This window comes from Heterocephalus glaber, unplaced genomic scaffold (assembly GCF_053883595.1).
Source record: "Heterocephalus glaber isolate CG9 unplaced genomic scaffold, H.glaber_assembly_v1.0 deba00000071, whole genome shotgun sequence".
NCBI lineage: Eukaryota > Metazoa > Chordata > Mammalia > Rodentia > Bathyergidae > Heterocephalus > Heterocephalus glaber.
This window is the reverse complement of record NW_028258137.1, coordinates 28,491,956-28,512,369: the sequence shown is the minus strand read 5'-3', so window position 1 is coordinate 28,512,369 and position 20,414 is coordinate 28,491,956. Positions and strand designations below refer to the sequence as shown.

The 20,414-nt window shown below is 53.8% G+C and overlaps 1 protein-coding gene across 3 annotated transcripts in view; it reads left to right on the top strand.

Moving 5' to 3' along the window:
* Cpne2 (copine 2) overlaps window positions 1–20,414 on the top strand; it is a 42,866-nt gene that overhangs the window by 6,076 nt on the left and 16,376 nt on the right. For all 3 annotated transcript variants that reach the window (XM_087206169.1, XM_004843182.4, XR_002394371.2), the window contains 9 exons: window positions 9,693–9,907; window positions 12,084–12,263; window positions 13,655–13,729; window positions 15,564–15,635; window positions 16,838–16,921; window positions 17,102–17,191; window positions 17,918–18,016; window positions 18,402–18,488; window positions 19,631–19,690. In XM_087206169.1, the coding sequence (XP_087062295.1) occupies window positions 9,728–9,907; window positions 12,084–12,263; window positions 13,655–13,729; window positions 15,564–15,635; window positions 16,838–16,921; window positions 17,102–17,191; window positions 17,918–18,016; window positions 18,402–18,488; window positions 19,631–19,690 (927 nt within the window). In that variant the 5' untranslated portion in view covers window positions 9,693–9,727. Of the gene's footprint in view, window positions 1–9,692; window positions 9,908–12,083; window positions 12,264–13,654; window positions 13,730–15,563; window positions 15,636–16,837; window positions 16,922–17,101; window positions 17,192–17,917; window positions 18,017–18,401; window positions 18,489–19,630; window positions 19,691–20,414 lie in introns of those variants that run through there.

Below are 20,414 nucleotides of genomic sequence, written 5' to 3'. Positions count from 1 at the left end.
CATGCAAGGGCAGAGCTCGCTGATGAGGTGAGGTTACAGAGCATGGCTTCCCTCTGAGTGTGGCCTAGCAGAAGCTGGGCCCCAGGAGGGCATCAGGGCCGACCCCTGCTGCAGCCTCCTCGCCTCACTGTCTGCATCTATATTTATCCCCATAATGGCCTGGCTGCTTGGCAGAGTGTGGTATCTTCAGAGCACAGCAGCTGGTGCCATGGCTAAGGTGGAAAAATGTTTTGTGTGGTGATGCCATGCCCTGCCTGTTCCCTGGGGCCTGCCTGCCGCCTGGTGGGAGCCAATGGAGCCCTGAGTACAGGGAGGGCCCCCGTGAATGGGGGCACCTCGGGGCTGGACTACTTTTCCCCAGGATCCAGGATGCAGGATGTGGGGTGCTGGGCCAGGGCCAGGGTCCTGGTGTGGCTGGAAGGTGGGGCCAGATAAACTATGCCTCCTTTCAGCCCAGAGATTCACAGAACTCATGATTCCAAAATCCTGGATTCCTCAATCTGAGAATTTTGTGAATCTCTAGTCCCAGGCTTCTATAATAATTCCCATATGCCATGGTTTCATTTCCTTTCACCTTTTCATTCTTCCTCATGCCCAACAAACATTTGTCCAGCTCCTTTTTGTGCCTCTAGATGTTGGGGGCAACAGGGATGAAAGTGAGATTTGGTCCTGTCTTTGTGCTCAAGTGAGGGTGACATTTCCTGAGCTGGCAGCTATAGTATGGCGATATCAGAAGTGTCCTTCCTCAGGGACCCAGGAAGCAGGTAGCTCCTGGATGCTCCCTAGATGGTTGGCTTTTTCCTTACAGGTTGTACTGAAGTGTAACACAGAAAACCATCTATTCTGCCCATTGCTACTGGATGACTGGTCTCCAACCAACAATCTATGTCAATAGCACCTGGGTCCAGAGACCACACAACCAGCACCAGAGCCTCCTGGGGTCCCCTCCTGGTTGGTCACTCACAGCCACCTGTCCTACCACTGTGCTCACTTTCAGCAGCATAGATTTCCTCAGTCCATGTTTGACTTCATATAAATGAAACCATACGGGTTGGCAACCAACTTTACATCTTCCTGCATTGGCCAGTGGCGAGCCCCGACTGTGTTGGTGCTCCTTGCACACTGTCCATTGTATGCACAATCACCACTTATTTATCCCTTCTCCTGATGACAGGGATGGGGTAGTCCCAGTTTGGGATTATCAGGAACAGTGCTGCTCTGGACACTCTTGTGTGTATCTTTTGGTGAACATAGGTGAGCATTTCTGTTGGCATTTCTGGAATATCCTAGGGATGCATGTATTCAGCTTTCATAGGTACTGCTGAATGCTTCTACTAAGTGGTTGGACTGATTTCCGTTCCCTCTGGAAACCTGGGAAAGTTAGGGATGCTCCACATCCTTGCCAACGTGTGCTTTTGGCAGCTTTTTAAATTTTTGGCCATCCTGGAGTGGGCAGAGTGAATTCTGGTATTGTGTTTGGTTTTGCTGAGCTGAGTTCAAAGAGTAAAAGAGCTAAGTGAAGAAAGAGGAAAGGCATTCCAGGCAGATGGAACAGCACTGCAAAATTAATCAGGTACAAAGAAGTATTGCTGGTGCCTAGGGTAAGTGAACAACATAGCCAGACCCAGAGGTGTGAGGACCTTGGGAACCCGTCAGGGAGTTTCAGATGTTGCCCTGAGACAGACAGAGAGCCACGGAGAGTTTTTTCTCATTTGGCCCCATACCTACAGTGTGCTGGCATTTTCTAATTTTTATTGAATGAGTAAGAAAACTAAACTAGCCAGTAATCCCAGCTACTTGGGAGGCTGAGGCAGAAGGATTGCAAGTTTGAGGCCAGCCTGGCAACTTAGTGATATCATGTCTCAAAACCAAAAAAATAGGGCTGGGGATTTAACTTAGTGGTTCTGGCACCTGCCTCGAAAGCGCAAGGTCCTGAGTTTGATCCCCAGTACCAAAAATAAATAAATAAATAAAAATAAAAATGAAAAAGGCTAGAGATGTAGCTCAGTGCTGCCTGGGTTCAGTCTCCAGTGTGGGGTGGGTGAAGGGGACTAAACATGCCAGAAGTTCAAGTGACTGATCCAGAGTTAGTCTGGATGCAGATGCTTTTCAAGGTTGAGGGGGTGATGGCCTGGGAGCCAGAGGCCAGGACTTCTGGGCAAGTCATTCAACTACCAGAGCTCGGTCTGTCATCTGGAGAATGGGCTCTATGGCAGCCTCGCTCAGGAGTGTGGAAAGGTACAGAAGGCAGAGCTGGCGAAGGGCTCAGCACCGGACCTGGGCCGGGCCTTGCTAAGATGGTTCTTTCTCCATCAGTGTGGCCACACTCACCTTCCCCTCTGCCAGCTGACAGGTAGGGTGGCCCCTGTAGCTGCCACACTAAAGGTGAGCCCATAGTCCTTCACAGTACCCCACGCAGGCTGCTGAGTATGCGAGGCCACAACACCAAGGCATGCAGGCTCTTCCTCTGCAGCACAGACAGCACCATTCCCTCAAAAGATCACAAAGCCTCTTTGCAGACCCTGGACCTTCATCACTGCTCTCACAGCAAGAGAGGGGCTCTGTGCATGGGGGGAAACTGGGCCTAAAAAGGAGCAGTGGTGGCTAGTTGTACGTGCGAACTTGGCTAGGTTGTTTGGTCAAATACCAGTCTGGATGCTGCTGTGAAGGTACTTTTAAGATGCGATTAATATTTAAGTCAGTAGACTTTGAGTAAAGCAGATTATACTCCATAATGCATGGGCCTCATCCAACCCATGGAAGGCCCCCAGCACAGAGACCAGTGTCCCTCAGAGAAGAAGGAATCTGGGCCTATCCCATAGATTTTGGACTTTCCAGCCTCCGGGATCCCATGAAGTGATTCCTTAAAATAAATTTCTGTCAAAGCTGGGCATGGTGGTGCACAACTGTAAGTCCAGCACTCAGGAGGCTGAGGCAGGAGGATCACAAGTTTAAGACCATCCTGGGGTACATAGCGAGTTCAAGCCCAGACTGGACTACATGGTGAGATCCTGCCTTAAAAGATACACTATTTAAAAAAAAAAAAAGTTACATTATTGGTCCACTTTGTCTGGAGAACCCTAATATGGCTGTCATTTGTCTTCCTGAGTTTCCTCACCTGGGAAATGGGCTGAAGGAGGTAATTTATACCTGGGTGCACTTAAGATATGGCCCAACCCCCTGAAGGCTCTGTAAAATAAGCAGCTGGCTGGATTGGGGTGGGGGGGCCTAGGGTTTGAGGGTAGGAGCAGGGGAAAGGTGGTTAGCAAGGGTTCTGGTCAGCAGAGTATTACCATCTATACCAGGGACTGGTATACCAAGTATATGCTTAATTGGGCCAAATTCATGCAAACTAGAGCCATCCTAGTGTGGGCAGCCACTGGGTGGCCATATTGCAGTCTCAGTTCTGGACATTCTTGCTCCCATATGGTCCTGGGGGGCAGCCTGGGGTTCCCCTGGGAGCTTATTAGGAACCCCACCTGCCCACCCAACCCGTGATTTGTGAGTGCCTAGCCCACACAGGATGGCCTGGAGGGCTTGTTCAAATACAGGTTGCCAGGCGCCTCTCCTTTCCTGATGGCAGGCTCCCGGGAGATACCAGAGCCACCAGTGTAGCAACCACTTGCAGTGGGGAGAGCCCTGGGCTACCACAGAAGGCTCTTCTATCAGAGATTAGACCCCCTGCATAGGATTTGCTAGAGGCTGCAGTGGTCCCAGACCCATAGTCCCCAAGAAATGGACACCAGACGGGAAGGTTATCCTGTCCACGTTCATTATCTACTCCCTGATCCCATCTACCACCTTGGCCTTCATGGTCCTGTCCACCAGCAGAGAAGGTCAGCCGAGAGCCATAGTTCTTTCTTAACCAGTTCTAGCCATATGCTGTCCATATGTGAATCACACCCCCTGAGTGTTTGGTTGGCTCCCTCCACTCCCCAGCGATCAGGGATCCCTGATAACCACAAAAGCTGTACATTGTTTTTCCAAGAGCTCTGTCCTGCTTAATCTTCACAACACCCTAGGAGAGCACTGTTACTGTCCCCAAGTTACAGAGGGTGAAACCGAGACACAGGGAAGTTAAACAACTTCCCTGAAGTCACACAGGTAAATGGCAGAGCCCGGGGTTCAACTATAGTAGTCTGAATCAGAGTCCCAATCTGTGTTCTTACTGCTGCGTGGTACCGAGCAGAGGACCAAGCCTCTGTCCCTGTGACAGCTACCAGCAAGACTTTGGAGAACTTTGCATCCAGTAGTTGGCACTGAAAACAGAGACTTTTTTCCATTTTCCAGATATCAAATCAAACCTGCTTTTTCGGATGGCCCCTGATGCCTCCTACTGGAAGTTCCAACAGGCCGTCCCACAGTTGTTAGTGGTCGCCCATTATGTCCACCAGCTGGGAATCTCTGTGTGGGGCTGCTGCTTCCCTTTCACCCACTCTCCTCCCTGTCTGGGTCTGCAGGTTTCCCTCAGCCACCTGCCTCTCCTGGTGTCTCGCCATTGCCACCCACCTCTAAGTTGGGGCCCTCCGCCCCTGGCCTGCTCAGCAACTCCTCCCCGCAGTGAGCCCCATGGACTGCAGCCAGCTCCTGGGGCCTGTGTTGCTGGTATCACAGCAGCCTGGGCTCTGGGCTTGGGCACATCCTGCTTTTGCTTAGAAAAAACCGCTGCCCATTTTTAGGCCTCAGTTTCCACCCCATGAACTAAGTCCCCCTCTTGCTGTCCTGCCTGAGCAGTTATGAGGGTCCAGAGTTTGCAAAGTGGCTTTGTGATCTTCTGAGAGCCGTGCCGTGCACAGGGAGGCAATGCTGTCTGTGCTGTAGAGGAAGGGCCTGCCTGCGGGGTGCCTGCACCCTCATGCACTCAGCACATTCATTAACATCCACTAGGTACAGACTCTGCTATCGTGCTGGAGAAACAGTACTGGTGCCTCCCTAGGAACCTACACTCTAGGGAGGACAGATGACAAACTCAGGCACGTAGACAAATATGTAAAATGAAGGTACAACAGTGTTCAGTGAAGAAGACAGCATGGAGCTGAGACAGATTACATTAGTTCAAGTGATCAGAAAAGGTCTCAGAGGATGTGACAACTCTTGATGGGAAGAAAAGCATTTTGAGCAACAGGGGCAGCAAGTGCAAAGGCCCTGAGGCAGGAGACAGGTGTCATATTCACAGAGCGGGGTGAAGCGGTGTAGCCAGAGCAGAGGGAGCCAGAGAAATGTGGTCTGAGATGGGATCAGATCAGGCAGGGCTCTTTTGGCCTGGGGAGGGTTGGGGGTCTTTGTGACCTGGAAGGGGAAGTTTTGAAAGAGTTTCAGGTAGAGCTATGGCAGCATTGGATTTATATGTTTAAAGATTCCTTCTTGCCCTAGTGTGAGAGGATCACTTGTATTGGGAAGACCCGTCATGGGCTGGGGCATGGCTGGGCAGGGATGATAGGGGCCCGGCTAGCCTGCAGCAGAGGAAGTAGAGACAGGCAGATGGATGCTGGACACAACTTGGAGGTGGGGTGGGCTGCACCGTGGGATATGGCAGAAGAAGGTTAAAAGGAGTCAAGGACCATGGGTTCCCAGGTTTCTGGTTAAAGCCCTAATGTGGGCTGGGGATTTAGCTCAGTGGTTCCAGCGCCTGCCTTGCAAGTGCAAGGACCTGAGTTTGATCCCTGGTACCAAAACAAACAGACAAAAAAATGTGTACGATCTGTACTAGTCATTTGCCAGGGATTTAGTTCAGTGGTTCTGGTGCCTGCCTCACAAGCACAAGGTCCTGAGTTCGATCTCCAGTACCAAAAAAAAAAGCCCTAATGCTCAGCACCAGAGTCACGAGATCCTGTCCTGGCCCTATGGCCAGGCCTTTGTTGCTGGAGCAGTGGACCTGGTGGAGGCTGAACCCTCTATGCCAGGGATGGCGAACCTTTTAGAGACCTAGTGCCCATTACGCAAACAGCCAACATTGCCCCTGTGTGTGCTGTTATCTGCTACTGTGGTAATGCTGGAGCAACCTGGCTCGCATGCCTACAGAGAGGGCTCTTTGTGCCCACTACGGCACACATACCATAGGTTTGCCACCACTGCTCTATGCTTTACTCATTGCCACAGCTTGAGGGTTCTCAAGGGATGTTTGAATAATGCACAAACCTATGACTGAGGAGTCTTAGACTCCTCCACTTGCCCCAGTTAACCCATTTGTAAAAGGGACTGCTGGTTTGGTATCTCCACCCTCCAAACTCCTTCCAGGGAGTCTGATCACCCAGAAGCCTGTGCCCACCTCTGCCATGAGTCAGGACCATCCCTCGAGCAGGCCCTGGCTCCCCATACCCCTTCCTCTAGCCTGAAACCTCAAATTATCTGCGGGGTGGGGCAGGCAGTGTCCCAAGCCTTCCATCTTGCCCACATGCGCATGGCAGACCCAGCCTTTCCTTAATGACACCTTGCTGCTCCTGCTGGGGCAGGAGGGGAGGGGGCCCCAGCCCAGCCTGAGCTGTAGTTTCTTTTTCCATTGCGTCAGGCCTCAGGGTCCAGCCTGCCTGCCCGCTCCCGGGCTGCCACCCACAGCCACTCTGACCCCTGCCTGCCCCAACTTCAGACATCATGTGCTCCCCGTTTCGGGCATCCAGAAGCTTCCTGCCAGAGGGTGAGTTGGAGGAGGGCGACTTGCCCCAGCATACAGAAGAAGTTCCCTCCCTGCCTACCCATCCATTCTCTGCTGGCCCCAGCTGGGGCTGGGGAGCAGATCCAGATGGAGTTGTGGAGGGCTGGGAGGTGTCAGGTCCCAGGCCAGCCCTACTTTCCCTGTGATCCGGGGATCCTGACCATGCCCCCAGCCAGATGGGAGACAGTGAGGGTGGGAGACTTGTGTGATAACCAAGGCAAGGTGCTGGGGTTTGGATCCAGGAGGGAACCCAAACAGGGACAGGAGTACTCGACAGGCATGTGCCTTTGCATTTGTTAGTCTGGGTGATGGTGTCTGTGTGACCAGTCACACGTGTGTATCTGGACAGGGCAGGATGTGAAGCTGGGCGTGTTACCTGGCCCTTCCCCTGCTGAGAATAAAAGTGTCTGACTTGCAGTGGGGGCTGGTGCCCACGTGTCACCTAACATGTCACGGAGGGGCCTGTGAGCTGGGGAGGAGGTGGGTGGGCTGGAATCCAAGTGCCAGTGAGTGATGGTAGGAGATTCAGGGCTGTGGACAGTGTGACCTCGGAGGAACTGGTGGTCCTGGGTGCTCTGGAGTGGCGGCGTGTCCTTGGCTTCCCCAGCTACAGCCCTGGGCCTGACCCTGCCCTGTCAGCCCAGGCTCCCCTGGTGTGGTGGATTCTCTGGCTGTCCCCATATGCCCAACAATCTCTTCAACCTGGTGAGAAGGCCCAGCCCCAACCTGGGGGCCCAGAGACTCAGTTCACGCTCTGCCTCTGCTTTCCTGGCCATGTGACCTTGGACAGTGACTTGAGCACTCTGGGACTCAGTTTCCTCATCTATAAAATGGGGGTGCTCGTCTTGTCCCAGATTCTGTACCCTGGGGCAGGTATAGGGATAAACGGGCACTCTCATCCAGGCCCAAGGGATGGACATCCCCTTGGCCCCACTCATTGGTTAAAGATCTGCTCTCCCTGCCCTGCACACACGCATGCGTGCAGCTCGCTCCCAGCTGTGCACAGTGAGAGGGCGCAGTTCACTGGCCCCTCCAGTGGAAATGGATTCTTACACGACAAGAATAAATCCTGCAGGCAAATTGCAGTGCTGTCCTGGCGCTCTGGGCTTGTGTGATTGTAATGAGCTTCTGGGGACAGGCAGTGGGAGGGAGGAGGCTGAGGACTGCCTTCGTCACTGTCCAGATCCTCTCCCTGCCAGGCAGGCCCTGGGGGGCACTGTGTCTGGAGGGGACAGGGGGCCTGAGGCTGAGCTGGAGGAGGGGCCATGGCCCAGGTCGAGGGGAGAAGCAGTGGCCTGGTGCCTATGGCCTGGTCCTTCCTGCCTGGACAACAGCAGCTGATGGCAGCTCTCCCCAGGGCCCAAGTGAGCTTTTCAAAAGGCAGATCAGGGATGAGGATGTAGCTCAGGGCTGGGGATATAGCTGAGTGGTAGAGCGCTTGCCTATCATGAATGAGGAGGCCCTGGATTCAATCCCCATCACTGCGAAACAGAATAAAACAAAAAGGCAAATTAGATCGCATCACCTCTCTGCCTCTAAGACTTCCCATCACTTTCAGACTGAAGCCCAGCTCTGTATCAAGGCCTACCTCACCCATAGGACCTGGCTGCTCACTCCATTTCATCCAGACTGGAATGGGGGCTCTGTAGGGGTTGAGACAGGGCAGACTTCTTCCTGTAGGATCCACAGCCCTGGCACCGATTGAATGCCTCCACAGGAAGCAGACGAGCCTATTTCCTCCTCTGGAAAATGGAACAGTGATACCACTTGCCCCACAAGACTGAACGGGTATGCAGGGGATGTGCCATCAGTGCTGTCAAGCACAGGGACTTGGGTTCTGTTCCCAGAGGGAAGCCGCTGCTCTCAGCTACCCGCTCTAGGGACCTGCAGGGTCAGTTATCCACTCAACAGCAAGGGGACAAAATATGAGTGGAGGAATTGGAGCCTGGCCCTTGTGGAGCATCCATTTGGGGACTGGACTCATCCATCTAGGCAATGGGGCCTGTGTTAAATGCACGTGCAACGGGGGGAATAAGATCTGACCACAAGAGTCTCAAAGAACTGTTGTGATATTACATGGACAGTTAGGAAACTGAGGCACAGAGAGCCAGCCAGCTTGTCTACAGGGTCTGTGCTAGGTGGGACCAGACCTCACCTCCACCTCGGAGATGGTTCCTTCACTCCTGCTTCAAGTGAGCACTGTGTCCTCAAAAAGAGGACTGCTTAGCAGGAGCAAATGTCAGTAACCAGCTTCAACAGAAGGGTGCAGAGGCCCGTGGCTCGGGATTAGGGGAAGTCATGATTGACTGATGGGTCAGCTCTGGGTTGCAGGTAAGGACCAACTCAGGAGGATTTGTGTGATATGGAGGGTTTGTCCATTCATTTACTTATATGCTCATCCTTCTGTCATTCAACAAATGTATGTTTCTTAGACTGCAACCATGGTGCTTGGGTTAGAGATATAAGACAAACATGATAGACAATGACCAAGGTCCAAATTTAAATAAGTTCCTGGGAGTGGGCTCCCTAGTTGCCAAAGCAGTGAGGGAAACCTGAGCCTGCGTACCCTCCACTGTAGCCACAAGATGCCAACATCTTCATTGCTCAGAAGAACCTGGTTCTTCCTGGCACACCGAGTGTCTGGGATGCCTGTGTGCACTGTGATCTGTTGCAGATCTGACATGGGCAACACACAGGGACCTGTACGTATCTCACGGCTAAAGACCAGCCTTATCGGGGAAGAACTTTAAGGTCAAACTAAGCACACTCCCTGGGGAGGTCTTTGTTGTACATCTCCCCATGTTTTCCTTTCTCCAAGACTTTGAGAAAGTCACTGCCCCTGCCCCTTTCCCATCTACTCCTTTTTTTTTTTTGGTACTGAGGATTGAACTCAGGACCTTGCACTTTCGAGGCAGGTGGCGGCACCACTGAACTAAATCCCCGCCCTTAGTCCTTCTTGAAGATCAAGTGGGGATGTGCCTGTAGATGGCAGGCCACAGAGTGGTCTGTCCCCGCCTGACCTTTGCTGTCTTTCCCCTAGACTGCCAGGAGCTGCTGCTGCCACCACCGACCCCCATGGCCTATACACCAGGTGGGGGAGCCCCGGTGGCAGGGGTGCCCCCCATGGGCTCCCAGTACTGCGTGTGCAAGGTGGAGCTATCTGTGAGCGGCCAGAACCTGCTGGACCGGGACGTCACCTCCAAGTCCGACCCTTTCTGTGTCCTCTTCACGGAGAATAGCGGCAGGTGGATGGAGGTGAGGCCCCTGCGTGTGTCTGCAGTGGGGCAGGGGTGACTCACTCACTGGGGTGGGGCTACCAGTGGGTCCACTGAACCCCTGGGCCCAGGGCCTTGGAGATAGCTGGAATGTGGGTTGGTGGCAGGGAAATTGCAGAGAATGTTTACTCTTAAAATTAAAATTTTAAGTATATTTAAAATATTACTTAATTATATTGTGTCTAAGTTAAACTCTAATCCATAGATGTATACTTATAATTATGTAATTTTATGTCACAGTAAGTTATTATAATACAGTTAAAACTTGTATAGTTTTATAAAATGCCCACTTCAGCTTTTAAATAAATTTTATTTCTAAATGAACACAATCAGTGAGAAGTAAAGAAACACATAGAAGGCTCAGGCTTTGGGCCTAGAGCTGGTCCCAGGGCCCAGCCATGCCATACCCTGCTATGTGGCCTCAGGCAAATGGCTGTCCCTGTCTGAACCTTCTGCTCACCTATGAAAGGGGGACTTTATTTTTCCCTGCCTGCAGTGGAAGTTCCCAGAGCTTGGGACATCCGTGGTGTCCTAGCCAGGGACTTCTGAGCTGGAAAATTCTGGCCCAAGGCCTAAGGAAAGATGCAGCATGAGGAAGGATATTGAAAAACCTGAGTGACTCACACATTCAGCTTTTAAAACTTCATCTCCTACTCCAAAGGGAAACTGTATTCATTGTAGTAAATTTAGAAAATTTATGTAAACCCAACAAAGACAGTCAAAACCCACCTATCAGAACCACTATTCACAGTTTGGTATGTAGCCTTCTAGGTAGTTTTATATGCATGTTTATTTTCCAAAATACATATTTCCTTTTTAAATAAATATTTAACTGGGCCATGGTGGGTGACGGCTAAACTCAGTGTGGTTTGTCTACAAAGAGTCTCCACAGATGTTGGCTCCTTCTTGTGAGGCCAGAACAAATGAATCTAGGGCTGTTGACCCATTTTAGAAATGGGGCCCAGAGAAGGGAGGGACTTTACTATGTTTCCCAGTGCGATGATGATGCCGCTGGAAGTGAGGATGTGACTTGTAGTCTCCTGGGGGAGCCCCAGGCCTCTTGGGGGGCATTTCTAGGGTACTGGTCCCTCTGCCAGGTCTCTGTAACCCTGCATGCCCTTGAGAAGACTCCCCATACTTATACCCCCACCTCTCCAATAGTCTCTGGTCCCACCCCATGGTCACCCTGGCTAAAAATAGCTCAGGGCCAAGGCCTGTTCCATCCTTCCTGCTCAAGCCTTAGAACTAGACTGGGTGGAAGAAAAAGTCAACACAGTTTAGGTTCCGAAATAGACTGCCACCCAGACTCCGAAGTTTGGGGCCACAGCGTCCAGAGGCCAGGAAGTGGGGTTCCTTCCCATGTGCCACCAGTGACCCACAATGCAGGGCCTTGTCCTCTCCCAGGCTTCAGGCCTGCAGTTGGGGCATGCTGGGCTTTACAATTCCAAGAGTCTGTGCAAGAGACAAACATCTGCCCCTGGGGACCTTCCTTCTTTTTGTTTCCTCTCTCAACTGCCAGGTAAAGTGTGGTTTCTCAAAGTCTGAAAACTGCACATAGTCAGATCTCTTCATTGTACAGAAGTGAGGCCCAGGTGGGCAGGGTGACTTGCTTCCTGTCACCTACCCAGGCAGGGATACCTGGGAATGGAGCCAGGGCTGAAGAGTGAAGAGTGTGGGCACAAGCCAGGTGTAGTGACACACACTTGTAATTTCAGCACCCTTGGAGGCTGAGGCAGGAGGATCACAAGTTTGAGTCCACCTTGGGCAACTTAGTGACTTAGTGAGAGCCTGTCTCAAAATTAAAAATTAAGAAAGGAGGATGGTTCGATCCCTGGTACCAAAAAAAAAAAAAAAAAAAAAAAGGAGAATGGTGCCTATAGCTCAGTGGGAAAGTCTCCGGTACAGGGCAAAAACAGAGTGTGGATATTAGAGTCAGATCTGGGTTTTGAATTTTGGCCCTGCTTCACTCACTGTTCAACCTTGAGTAAATCACTTAGCCTGTCTGTACTTCTGCTCCTTGTCTGTGGGCTTCAGCCACACAGTAGCTGACCATGAGTGCCTGGTGTAGAGTAGGTGCTCAGTGAGTTAGAATGGTTCCTGGCCAGAGTCCATTGGCTGCCTTGACTCTGGCTCCTCTATCCCTGCCCGTCTGCCAGTACGACAGGACAGAAACGGCCATCAACAACCTCAACCCCGCGTTCTCCAAGAAGTTCGTCCTCGACTACCACTTTGAAGAGGTGCAGAAGCTCAAGTTCGCCCTGTTTGACCAGGACAAGTCCAGCATGCAGCTCGATGAGCACGACTTCCTGGGCCAGTTCTCCTGCAGCTTGGGAACAGTGAGCCAGGCCCCTCCTGGTGGGTGGGAGCAGGGCAGTACCCCAAGACATCAGCAGCTCCAAGCCTAAGGCAGCCCCTTGGGGACCCTCTCCTTCCACCTACATTTCCTGGCCCCATTTTCCTGGCTAGGCCCCATTTTCCCCAGGTGCAAAGGCAGATAGCCTGGAGAGCCAGCAGGCCCTCAAATGTAGCCAGGTGGGTTGGGGCCAGGCTGAAGAGCAGCCAAACACAATGCTAGCCAGCTGCTGCCACACCAGTGCTGGGGCCCCATGTGGCCAGAGCGGTTGATTTTTGGAAGTCATCAGGTGTGGTCTTGTCTCCCTGGGGAGCATCTGCCTGCAGCCAAGGCACCCGCAGTCATCCCACTCTGTGTCTGACATGCTGTGCGACCTTGGGCCTTTCATTTCCCTCTCTGAGCCACACTTCCCATCCACCACAGTCCCTGATAAGCTGCTGCTGGGAGGGGAAGGACTAGGAGCCCCTGACACAAGTCCCAATCAGCCCTTAAGGCCGTGTTCCTAAGAGCAAGCCCCTACCTCATTCTGGGCCTCAGTTTCCCCACATTGCACTTAATGATGACTGTTCCACCTGGTCTATAGGAAAGGTGCAAGAATAACAGAAAATGCTTTGAGAGGTTGTGGTGAAAGCTGAAATGTTCTTGGCCTCCAGGAGATGATGTTTATGAACACATCATAGGTGGACAGTAGAGGTGATGTCCCCTTTTGTGTAAGAAGTGGAGTGCAGCAGTCAGAGTCCCTGCTGTGTGTCTATACCCTCAAAGAGTACCTTGCAAGCAGCTTAAGGATTTGTAGAGGGGCCAGGGAGCCAACAGGGGCCAGGAAAGCAGCCCAGGGCTTGGCATGAGGGAACCCGACCACCTTCACCCAGGGAAGGCAGGACTGGGCAGTGGTGTGACCAGGGCCACAGGAGGAGCTCCTAGAGGGAATGCAATGGACAGGGGCCAGTGGAGGGGGCAGTTTTCAGAGCTCCACTTTTTCCTTCTGTATTGTTTGGATTGTTGAACTCCATGGGCATGTGTTACCCATTGAAGACAATGACATACATACAAGGAATGGGAGTTGGACCCCTGCATCATAGGCTCTGTGTATGACACATGGGGAGGGCACCGAGGGGGGCTGCCCTCTGCAGTTGTCCCCACAACCGAGAGCCCACAAGGGCCTTTCCAGGGGCCAGCCATGTCAGTGGAGCCGGACTGCCAGGATTCCTCTCCCAGTGGGGGACCTCAGGCCAATGTCTTAACCTCTCTGGGCCCCAGCCTGCTGGCTGCCCAGGCTGGCTAATGCTGACAGGAGCCATTGCGCAGAGTGTGCCTGTTGATGATTTGTCCTCCCACCTCGCTGAGCTCCTTTCTCTGTCTCTCCCGCCCCAGATCGTCTCCAGCAAGAAGATCACTCGGCCTCTGCTGCTGATGAATGACAAGCCAGCAGGGAAGGGCTTGATTACGGTACCAGCCCCCTCCCAGCTCTCCACATCCCCCCTCTGCCTCCACCCGCTCCCCTCCCCCATCAATGGGCTGCCTCTCTGGCAGATAATCACCAGCTTTGTTTGGAGTAAAAAGGCCCAAGTTACAACTTAGCAACAGGTCTCTTAGCAACGGGCTCCTAGCTCCACAAATGATGCACTGGAGGCTGCTGAGCTGGGGGGACAGTCTAAGGCCCCAAAAGCACCTTGGAGCAGGGCTTCCTACTTTGCCCTGGAGCCTCCAGAGCCCTCCCAGCACCCCTTCCCCACACTGGTCACTACCTGCGCCCCTTGGGGCCCTTTCAGATGCGCTTGCTCAGCCACGCTCAGCTGGTGTCTGCCATGCACAGTGATTCCTCCTTTGATGCACAAAATTCCAGCAATGTGCAGGACAGCATGGGGATGAGCTCCTCCATCCTCGGGGTCCCAGAAGGCAGGGCGACCCCATTTAACAGATGAGGGAAGTGAGACCCAGAAAAGATACCCCCGAGGCAGCCTGGCTGGTGGGGTCACCCCCAGTGCTGTTAGGCCTAGGGAGCAAGCCCTGGAGGGCAGAGCTCCGCACCTTCCTGTGTTCCCATGGCCCTTTCTCCTCTGCTCTGGGACCCGCCGTGGCTCCTCACTGCCTGTGGAAACTTCATTCAAAGCTGTGTAGAACCCATCACCCCTCATTTGCTTTCCTGCCCCAGTTGTTCCTTACTGTTTCACTCAAATGCCCTGGGTTCAGGGCAAGGTGACTTTATAGCATCCTGGATACTCCCTGAACCCTCATCCACAATGGTCCTGGCTCCTGGATTGTCCTGCCCCTCTACCTCTTGATGCTCAAAGTCACCCCATCTGATGGGGTTCACAGGCCAGCTTCCCCACATTGAAAGCTGACCCAGAGAGCCTCCCCAGCCCAGTATAGCACACACACACACACACACACACACACACACACACACACCCCAGCATTTCTACTCATTCTACTCTGGGACTCAATTCCCTCCTCTGGAAAAAGGGAGCCCTGCCCCATAATGTGGTTGGGCAAGACCCAGCTGGAGGACAGGAAGGGGAGAAAGGATGACCTAGAAAGAGTTGGGCCGTGATACTGGAGGGTGGGATGGACAACTTGCCTGGGAGAGGCCATCTAGAGGCACATGGGATCAGGGAGGAAGCCCCAGGGTGGAGAGCACCCAGCCTGATTGTGTGGCGGTGGTGGGGGTGGCGATAGCTTCCTATCACTTTGTGGAGAGGAGCGGAGAGAGAGGGTCAGGGAGGGTTCTCAGCAGCCTCTGTGTCACCAGCTGGGCAACACTGCTGGGCCGGCTCTGAGGACCATGGGGACAGATGGAGGACAGATGATTGGTGTGAGCCCGTGAGACAGTAGAGGGAGCTTGGGTGGATCCTGGCCCTTTTCCCCAGGTGCACAGTGAAGTGGCTATAGATGTTGACCCCTTAGTGTTCTGAGCCCTCAGGAGCTGCTGAGGGCAGGAGGAGGTCTGTCATTCTACTTCCTGCCCCGAAACCTCTCCCCTGGTTCTGCTCCACCCTCCTCATCTGACCTTTGTGTTATCTCCACCGCCACCCATGTCCCCCTCTCCTGAGCCACAGGGGATCATTTGCTGATGCCTCATATCTAGATGGGTTATGTCTCTCATTTTCCAGAAGATGGAAACTGAGGTTTAAAGAGGATAAGAGACTTGTCTGAGATCACCTGGCACCACCCTGCTCCCCCTTCACCACCCCCAGCCCTGCACAGTTGGGTCCTAGGCACAGGGGTGGTGGCAGGGGAAGTGGAAGGAATGACCCTCCCCTTACGACCCTGGACCTTACAGATCGCTGCCCAGGAGCTGTCAGACAACCGGGTCATCACACTGAGCCTAGCAGGCAGGAAGCTGGACAAGAAGGTAAGGCGGCAAGGAGAGGGGGTTTCTGTGAGGGTGATGTCCCTCCCCAGCCCAGCCCTCTAGGGCCACCACCTTCTTTGCTCCCTGAGGACAAGAGTAGCATATTGCAAATTAGCATACTGTTACCAACAAGGGAGTGAGCTCCCCATCACATAGAAACATCCACACCACAGCTGGAAACCACTCTACAATGCTGCATCTCACCTGATGTAAATTCCAGTGTTCTTACCTGCTCTACTGGCCCCTCTCTACCTTGGTGCCCCTGGTGCCCTGATTCCAGACCTCACCCCTTCCTCTCTCCCCTCCTTCACTCTGTCTCAACTAAAGCAGCCTCCTGCTGTCCCCAGACTTATTTATTTTTACAGTGCTGGGGGTGGAACCCAGGGCCTCACACCTGCTAGGCAAGCGCTCTTCCACTGAGCCATAACCCCAGCCTGTTGTCGCCAGGTTAAACCAGACGCTTCTGTCTCAGGACCTCTGCCTGCAACCCTCTTCCTTGAACATCCTCACTGTACCCTCCCTGCAACAAGCCTGTCTGCATCACCTCTGTGAGGCCTTCCAGAAATGGCAGTGGCCTTCGGTGGCCTGCCTTCTCCCTTGTCCTGTCTCACATGCAGTTTTACTTATTTTACTTTCAGTGCCATTCACTTGCATGTAACCTCACTGCCACTTTTTAAAAACTTAAATGAATTTTTAGAGGACATCACATCCCTTCAGTAATAGGATAGATTTGGATTTCCAGAGTTTCAATAACATTAAGTCATATTCCACTGGGCCCTGGCCCTGCACGAGCAGCAGCACTGTGTTTTGTTTGTTTTTGTTTTTGTTTCATGGTGTTGGGGTGGGCCCAGGGCCTTCACATGCCAGGCAAGAGCTCTGACTCTGTGCTGCACCCCAGCCCAAGCAGGCACCCTCATGAAGTCCTGCCCTGTGATAGATGCTGCAGCTCTATGCCTGCAGGCTCTGGGTCTTAGGGTCTCTTAGGCCTTATTTTGGAGTTCTGGGGGTCACTGGTCTCAGGGGCTATAGCTACAAAGGCCTCTGGCTCGCCTTGCAGAGACCAAGGTGGAAGAGACCAACCTGGCTGGCTGGGTCTGCAGCTCCCACCCTGACTCTGGGTTGGGGAGGCAGCTAGGCCTCAGCTCCAGCCCCCTACATCTTCTAGGGTCACAGCCCTCACCTATGTCCTTCCCCTTCCACAGGACCTCTTTGGGAAGTCAGACCCATTTCTCGAGTTTTACAAGCCAGGGGATGATGGCAAATGGATGCTGGTCCACAGGACTGAGGTGGGTGTTTGGAGTCTGCCATCCAAGCATCCTTGTCAGCTCAGGGTGGGCTGTGCAGTCCCAGCCCTGAAGGGTGGCTGGGATATCCACCTCCATCCCGGAAGTGTGGCTGTGGGTCCCTCATCTTGTTCATTCTCACTGGGTTGGCCAGCCCCAGAACTGCCCCTCACTGTTCCATAGGTGATCAAGTACACGCTGGACCCTGTGTGGAAGCCATTCACCGTGCCATTGGTGTCCCTGTGTGATGGGGACATGAACAAGCCCATTCAGGTGAGGTCTTCCAGGGCTTGCTCCCACCTGCCAGCTCCAGCCTCCCACTCTAAAATTTGCCTTCCTAGAGGGTTGCAGAGCTTCTAGCTAGGATCATGGATGTGGGAACACCTCAGAAATGATCTAATGTTGCAAGGGGGTAACATGGGGAGGACAGGACTGAAAGCCCTCAGTCCTAGGGACTGGGTCTGTGAGCAGGTAGGGTGAGGGAGGCAGCTAGGTAGGGCAGGCAGCCCTGGGTCGCATTCCAGGGAACCTGGCTTCTAGTCCTGGTGTGCTACTCCCTCAAGGCCTGTTTCCCCATCAGTAGAGTGAGCACAATAATTCCTGTCTTCCTCCTCCGATGCCAGGCAGCTGAGTTAGAGAACATGTAAGGTGGGGCTCTGTGTCCATCTGGGGCGGGTCAGCTAGAGAGGGCCTGAGGCCATGGCCCACAGCCAGGTGGATCCCAGCCTAGGCAGGAGGAGCCAGGAGTCAGGTGTGTGAGGAGGCAGCTTCCTGCCTTGATGAACCCAGCCTCTGTTCCTGGGATGCACACTTCCTCCTCAGCAGTCAGGGTGGACTCCCTGCAGGAGGTAGATCTGCTCTGGAGCCAGCTGGTCAAGTGCTGGGGGAGCAATGCCTGCACGGAAGATTGGGGCAGGAGGATTTTGCTCAGGGAGCCAAAGGGGCAGGAAAGCACCTTTTGGGGACAGCTTTGGGGTGACTATGTTGGATCCATCCCAGGTCACGTGCTATGACTATGACAATGACGGGGGCCATGACTTCATTGGCGAGTTCCAGACAACGGTGTCACAGATGTGTGAGGCCCGCGATGGTGTCCCGGTGAGATGGGGTCCCCAAGGTCTCGGCAGAGGCTGGGAGGGGGCATGGAGCTTTGAGTCAGGCTGAGTGGGGCTCAGATGCCACCTCTTCCTGCTGCAGGACCTTGAGCAAGACTTGGTTCTCCCCAGCCTCAGTTTCCCCATCGGTCCCTGAGGGCAGAGGATTCAGGTGGGATGATAATGGAGACAGCGTGCTACCCTAGAGAGGGGTCTGGAGCTGTCACTTAACACCCCAAAGCAGTTGAGGACCCTTTTGATGTGGCACCTACACAGCTCCCTGGGGAAGGCAGGTGCCCTGTGTCAAGGCTGGGGCTGTGGGGGGGCTTGGGGAGCATCTGACTCCAGAAACCCTCCACCGAGCCTCTGTTTCTGTTCCTGGCACTCAGCTGGAGTTGGAGTGCATCAACCCCAAGAAGCAGAGGAAGAAGAAGAGTTACAAGAACTCAGGCATCATCATCCTGCGTTCCTGCAAGGTGAGCCAACGGCAGGGTGGGGCGGGAGGTCTGGGCCACACAGAGGGCACCACTGCAGAGGGCTACACAGAGCTCTGGGTCTGCGGCCGGTGAGGCCTGGGTTCAGAGCCTGCCTGTGGCACAGCCTGGCTCTGTGACCTTCTGAACTTCTGCTCTGTGGGCCTCAGGCCCCTCACCTGGAGGACAGGTGTGTTAACAAGGTCTGTGTGTAAAGGGTCATCCCTGCGCCATTGCCTGTGTGGGAGCCAAGGGCTTAAGGTGGCTTCCTAGGCCTCTTCCGGTTGGGGGACTACAGGAGCCACCACAGTCCACGCTGGTGGCTCGCTCCTTGCACAGCGGGCAGTGGACAAAGATCTGCAGGGGCTCCTTCTCCCTTGGCCTCAGTGAAGGCTCACTGGCTGTGACTCCCATGGTAGAGCTGGGGCCACTGAGGCCGAGTGGGATGAATCTCCCTGCTCTGAGGCTGGGCTGTGGTCTGGCTTATCTTGAGGTAGGCTAGGAGCGAGTCTTATGCTGCTCTCTATGGATGCTGATCCAGGCACCAGGCCTCCACTTTTGGGGCCCAGCTGACACCTGGGGTCACATGGACCTTTAGTGACACTGCAGCAGGAGAGCACGATTTAGGCCCTTGTTTCAGAAACCTCCATACTTATTTTTTCCATTCAGCCTTTCTCCATTTTTAAAATTAACTTAAATACATTTATAGACTCTGCTGAAACGGAAAGGGCAGTGTGCTTTGCCAGCAGGAGGCAAGGCCTGCAAAATAAATAGTGTTTAACAGCCTTATTAAGTTCTGGAGGAGGCCCGTTATATACCGATGGAGGTAGTGAAGGCCAGAGGGGACTTTGTCTGGCAGGGGTAATTGGCGCTGGGTCCTAGGACCCTTCCTGAAATCCTGTGTGTGTGTGTGTGTGTGTGTGTGTGTGTGTGTGTGTGTGTGTTGTGTGTGTGGTGTCCCACCCACTGGGGCCATTGCCCTGAGGGCTTTGTGATGGAGAGATCTGGGTTTTGTTGTAATCAGATAAGGTCCGTCAGCCTTTTTTACTTTCTTGTCCCTACTGAGACTTCAGGACCCAGAGTAAGGACTCCCCCAAGGCATTTGTAGCCAAGACCAGGGGACCCACTGACCCCCATTCTTCCAGATACACCGAGAGTACTCCTTCCTGGACTACATCCTGGGAGGCTGCCAGCTCATGTTCACCGTAAGCTGCTCCTTCTCCTCTCCCCTCTCCCCACGGCTGCTCCTCCCTGAGGGCTTAGGCCCCAGCCTAGGCAGGAGGGACCTGGGATAGGCCGCAGGATTTCCCTGAGGCAAGACTGTCTAGGCTGGAGAGGAGAGGCATAGGGGGTTTGTCCCAGCTGCTGCAGGTCAGGACATAGCCGCAGAGCTCCCTGTGTCTTAGCTGCACCCCTCTATAGAGAAGTCAGTTCCTCCCTGCTGGCTCCAGGCTTCCCTCCCCTGCCCACAGCCGTGTCCGTCACGTCCTCTTTGCCGTTCCCGCCAGACACACCATGCCTGTCTGTCCTCCCCCCACCCCAGGCTCTGTGCCAGCTTCTCAGGGAGACCTTCCCTGATTGTCCCCATTGTCAGACACTTACTCTCTCTGAAGCCACCTTACACGTTTTCACTTGTCCCTGTTGGGCCCCTCCCCACCAGCCTGTAAGTGCAGTGTGTTGGCACTTCATGTGTTTTGGTCCCCATCCAGTCTGTGTCATGCACGGAGCAGGAGCTCAGTGGTCACTGTGCACAGAGCAAAGTGCTGCCTTGCCTGTGGCCCAGAGTACATGCTCCACACACTCTAGGCCACTCACCTGGCCTTTTGCCCTCTCACGTCCTCAGGGCCAGAGAGGAGGAGCCTCAGATGCCTCGCTACACCCACCTTCCCCATTGCCTCACTGCTGTCACCACTGGATCCCAGGGGGCTG